This window comes from Rhinolophus ferrumequinum, chromosome 14 (genome assembly GCF_004115265.2).
Source record: "Rhinolophus ferrumequinum isolate MPI-CBG mRhiFer1 chromosome 14, mRhiFer1_v1.p, whole genome shotgun sequence".
In the NCBI taxonomy this organism is placed as follows: Eukaryota; Metazoa; Chordata; class Mammalia; order Chiroptera; family Rhinolophidae; genus Rhinolophus; species Rhinolophus ferrumequinum.
In genome coordinates, this window is record NC_046297.1 from 40310316 (window position 1) to 40315649 (window position 5334).

Below are 5334 nucleotides of genomic sequence, written 5' to 3' on the forward strand. Positions count from 1 at the left end.
GGACTCCCAAGAAACTGTGGGTCCATTTCTCAGCTTGGGCCCTGCAGGCAGTGTCTTAAGGAATAATCCCAGGAGACCAAGAGCTCAGATCTGGGCCAGAAGTCTCCTGGGGAATGAGGACACAGGTACTAAGCACATCTACAGTGGACCCACGGCCAAGAGTCCCCACTCTATCAGCATACACACAGTTCTCATTTTATTGGACCCTGTCAGTGTCCCACTCAATACTACACTGTAATCAGCACACTGTACATACAGCCCAAAGGCCCCTGCTGTGTACACACACCACACTGACATGCCCTACGTTCCCCAGTTCTGACACACTGCACACATCTCCCCACCCCTCAGAGGTCCTATTTTTATCAACGCTGCACACAGACACTGAAAAGTCCTACAGTCCTCAGACCACACACACACACACACCACCACCACCACCACCGCCACCCGCACACACAACCACATACTTCCCTGCACTCTTCCAAAGCCACACACCACGCCGGCCTGTGCACACAAAGCACCCACACAGAGATCCCAAACCGAATTCCGTGACTCCCTCCCACGCCAGTGGGGCCTGCGCTCCAGCTCCAGCAAACTAAGCTGAGCTCGACCTCAAGCTTCCTTTCCTCTTCTCCCTCCCGCTGCCTTACCCCCGCCCGCTCTCCTCCACCCCCCCCCCCCGCCGGCCCCTCAGCTTCAGGAAACTTTTCATCAGGTCCCTAAGAAGGGGAAACCCGGAGTTCCTCCCGTCCTGCTCTTCCCGGGTTCGCGCAAGCCGCCGCTCATTTTTCCAGCTGGTATCCCCAGAGACCCAGTGGGGAAAGGTCACCGTAGGCAGTCCCCTGCCTGCTCCCCGGGGAGAGGAAGGGTAGCAATAAAAGCTGTCACCAGGGGGTGGGTAAGGGCTTGGGAAAGGTGTTGGCCCTACGTGGAGCCAGGAGCGCAAAGGGGTCGCGGTGACGCGGAGGAGGAAAGCAGAGAAGCTGCAGCGGCGGTGGCATTGCCAGTCTAGGGCGGCGGCCGCACCAAGGAATGGGGAGCTGTCCTTTCAGCACCACTGCGAGGGGCACAAGCTTGGCTCCGGCTCCGGCTCCCGCCGGTGCTTGTGATGCGTACTGTTGTCTCTCTTGGGGTCAGAAGGGCGTGCAGATCGATAGAGGTGGCTCTGTGAGCGTCGGGACCAGCAGCCACCTGTGAGTCTTCTGCAAGTGCGGGCGGCGGCGGCATCTCCGGCCGGAGACAGGAGGAGACGCTCGGCGGACCCCGCCCGCCGGCCCACCCGGCGCATACACAGGCGCACACACACTCGCACCCGCGCGCACACGCACAGCCAGCCCGCAGCGGCGGCCGCAGCGATGCTCGCCAGCAGGTCGGGGAAGTTTCCCGCCGGCCTTGGCCGCGGGCCCCAGTGCTCGCAGGTAAGCGCTTCCAGAACCCTCAGGGCGAGCCCTGGCAGCTCCGCTGGGTAAGGCGCGGCGCACGCGGCTCCAGAGCACCGCGCCTGGCGAGCAGGGAGGCCCGGGGCGGGGGGGTCGAGTGTGCTCCAGCTGTTGGAGCTGGACACAGGGTACGCCAGGCCGACCCCCTTCACCCAGCCCCGGTTTACAGACTCGAGCAGTGAATTTCCCCATTCCTTTCCTGAAGCTACGCACCCCCATCTCGGCCCAGCCCTGCCCGTGCGCATCCCAGCTCAGATCCCGCCTGTCTGCGGCGAGCGGGCGGGGGCGTCTCCTCGGCCCGGCCACCGGCAAGGTCAGCTCGTAGCCCCCTGGGCTCCCAGAAACGCGGGGGCGCGATCCCTGCAAGCCTAAGACAAGCGGCATGACCTCTGGGATGGGGGTGGAGGCGCGGCCGTGCATGCTACTGGAAACATACCGCCCCCCACCCCAAGCCTTGCCTTGAAAGGGGGCCAAACCCCAGAGAACCACTCTCCCTATCTCAGTGCCCTTCAGCACTCAGAGACCCGGCTGGAGAGGACTAGGCCCGCCAGAGATGGATGGGTAAAAAAAGAGGGGCGCGGGGTCCTCAGTAGATCGCCCTCACCGGACGCGGTTCCCTCCGCTTCCAGGTGTAGCGCCCCCGCGCGGCGCGGGCCGTTGGGCGTCTCCAGCATGACCCGCCAGAGCCTGTGGGATGTGTCAGAAGCCAACGTCGAGGATGGAGAGATCCGCATCAACGTAGGAGGTTTCAAGAGGAGGCTGCACTCTCACACTCTGCTGCGCTTCCCCGAGACGCGCCTGGGCCGCCTGCTGCTCTGCCACTCGCGCGAGGCCATTCTGGAGCTTTGCGATGACTACGACGATGTCCAGCGTGAGTTCTACTTTGACCGCAACCCGGAGCTCTTCCCCTACGTGCTGCATTTCTACCATACTGGCAAGCTTCACGTCATGGCAGAGCTGTGCGTCTTCTCCTTCAGCCAGGAGATTGAGTACTGGGGAATCAACGAGTTCTTCATCGACTCCTGCTGCAGCTACAGCTACCACGGCCGCAAAGTGGAGCCTGAGCAGGAGAAGTGGGACGAGCAGAGCGACCAGGAGAGCACCACGTCATCCTTCGACGAGATCCTGGCCTTCTACAACGACGCCTCCAAGTTCGATGGGCAGCCCCTGGGCAACTTCCGCAGGCAGCTGTGGCTGGCGCTGGACAACCCAGGCTACTCAGTCCTGAGCCGAGTCTTTAGCGTCCTGTCCATCCTGGTGGTGTTGGGGTCCATCATCACCATGTGCCTCAACAGCCTGCCGGACTTCCAAATCCCCGACAGCCAGGGCAACCCCAGCGAGGACCCTAGGTTTGAAATCGTAGAGCACTTTGGCATCGCCTGGTTCACATTTGAGCTGGTAGCCAGATTTGCTGTGGCCCCTGACTTCCTCAAGTTTTTCAAGAATGCCCTGAACCTGATTGACCTCATGTCTATCGTCCCCTTTTACATCACTCTGGTGGTGAACCTGGTGGTGGAGAGCACACCAACCTTGGCCAACTTGGGCAGGGTGGCCCAGGTCCTGAGACTGATGCGGATTTTCCGCATCTTAAAGTTGGCCAGACACTCCACTGGCCTCCGCTCCCTGGGAGCAACCCTGAAATACAGCTACAAAGAAGTAGGGCTGCTTTTGCTGTACCTCTCCGTGGGAATTTCTATCTTCTCTGTAGTGGCCTACACAATCGAAAAGGAAGAGAACGAGGGCCTGGCCACCATCCCTGCCTGCTGGTGGTGGGCCACTGTCAGTATGACCACTGTGGGGTACGGGGATGTGGTCCCAGGAACCACAGCTGGGAAGCTGACCGCCTCTGCCTGCATCCTGGCGGGTATCCTAGTTGTGGTACTGCCCATCACCTTAATCTTCAATAAGTTCTCCCACTTTTATCGGCGCCAAAAGCAACTTGAAAGTGCCATGCGCAGCTGTGACTTTGGAGATGGAATGAAGGAGGTCCCCTCCATCAATTTAAGGGACTACTATGCTCATAAAGTTAAATCCCTCATGGCAAGCCTGACGAACATGAGCAGGAGCTCACCAAGTGAACTAAGTTTAAATGATTCCTTACAGTAGCCAGGAGGACTTCTTGTCCTCAAACCCACATTGCTGAGCTGCCTCTAGTGCCTCTGGCACAGTCCAGGCACCTTAGGGTTATGGCATAAGGAATATGCCCAGCCCCAAAGGGGAGAGATGCATGGGATATGTGCCCCAGGTTGTTTTTACAGTATTTAGAATCATTTTTAGAGGATGGTGTGTCTGACACCATGCCTTTGAACCTTTCAATGAAATGACACTCACTGGTCTTTGCATCGTGGGCATAAAATGTTCACCTTTCTGCTGGATGAGTGCCACCCAGAATGCTAATTTTTATGTTCACTGTGTACTCTATTCTAGTGCTCATGGCCCAGTACTATCTGTGAATTGTTTGTGCTCCTGTTTCTGAGGTTGTCATGTGAATTCTGCACAAAATGCCTCCACAAGTCTGTCCAGTGGAAACACATCTATGGGGTCAGCAAGGCTATGATGGGATTTTGCTCACATCATGTGTAAACAAAATCTCAGTTCTTTATTCATTGCTTTCATTTAGTTTTAATACCAAAACAAAGAGAATGTGAAGTTAAGCACATGACCAATGCAAGTCTATGAGTTGTTTTTATAAATTATCTGTAGCTCTGTGACATGCATGGGTACACTGGTCACTTTTAGAACAATGTATGCTGATGTTCATGTCATAAATGTTGCTCTTTAGAGAATGTTACTCAGTTAAACATGTAGTGCAGACAGAAATGTTTTTACTAGAACAGATGCATTAGGGACAGAGGCTTCAGCTAAACATAGGCCAAATTGCAGGATACTTAAAGGATTTTCAAATCCAGGCCTCTGTTTTTCCTACAGTGACCGTGGAGACATTTATTTCGGGCTGAGGATCCTGGTCTAGGCCATTTGACCAAACTTTGCTGTGTCTTAGATATTAGCATGTTTTTAAAATATTTATTTTTTAAAATGTTTAGAAATAAGGTCATGTTGTCTTCCTCAACTACAAATAAATTGTTGTATTGTCTCCCTGAGGTAAATATTGTAGGGTTGTTAGCAAGGGCAGTAGCTTAGAAACTTTTGTTGCCTGCTCTGCAAGCTTATAAAATGAGAGCCATTTTATTTCCAAGCAGAATTTACTTCGATAATTTTGCTTCTAGGATAGACTATGTTGTATATGATGCTCTAATTGCCCTGGAGTTCCTGATATGACATGGAAACCTGTTGGTGTGGCAGTGTGTCCTCAAAATATTCAAATGCATGGAGGCTGTGTTGCTTACCCATAATGGAAATACTGTAGTCCTTATTTCCATTTCAACTACTTTTTTATTGGAGAGGGGGGGTAGAGGACAAGAAAAAAGGAAAGAGTTGTAAAACAAAACATTGCTACTGTCATAAATAATTATAAACTTCTTGAAAAGCTTAATGCTATTTAAAAGGCCTTTAAACTTCTAAACTTGTGCTGAAGGTTAAGAACTCTTGCCTTCTCCAAAATGTCCTTCCTCTTCTTCAGTTACCAAGCACATAACATTGTAAAGGGGAAGCTGGGCCCCTTTGTAAGATAGTTCTCCATTATTTTCTATGTAATCGGTTGCCTTTCATTATTGTTCGGTCTTTGGAAAGGCTGCAGAATCCAGGGGTCTCAGTGTGGAGTTAGGCAGGCTTTTTCTCCAAGGCTTGGGCCTTCCCTAAAGAGGTCCATTCCCTAAGAGGTCCAGTCCTTAGTTGAAGGCAATACATACCTCATGGAGGTGTGGTAAGGATTTTGTCAGAAGGCTTTGTGTACTTGTAGTTGCCATGGCTACTACAGAGTGGGTGATGTATTGGATGA

General features: G+C 53.5%; 1 protein-coding gene across 2 annotated transcripts; it reads left to right on the forward strand.

Annotated features, from left to right (window-relative positions):
- Positions 1-1292: 1292 nt before the first annotated feature.
- KCNS2 (potassium voltage-gated channel modifier subfamily S member 2) lies at positions 1293-5328 on the forward strand. 2 transcript variants are annotated; one of them, XM_033126414.1, is made up of 2 exons: positions 1293-1415; positions 2066-5328. In XM_033126414.1, exon 2 carries the CDS (start codon positions 2109-2111, stop codon positions 3540-3542), a length of 1434 nt encoding a protein of 477 aa, XP_032982305.1. In that variant the 5' UTR covers positions 1293-1415; positions 2066-2108; the 3' UTR covers positions 3543-5328. The 2 variants fall into 2 exon arrangements, with proteins under 2 accessions (XP_032982305.1, XP_032982304.1); XM_033126413.1 differs by lacking the exon at positions 1293-1415 and adding an exon at positions 1431-1462.
- The last annotated feature ends 6 nt before the right edge of the window (positions 5329-5334 follow it).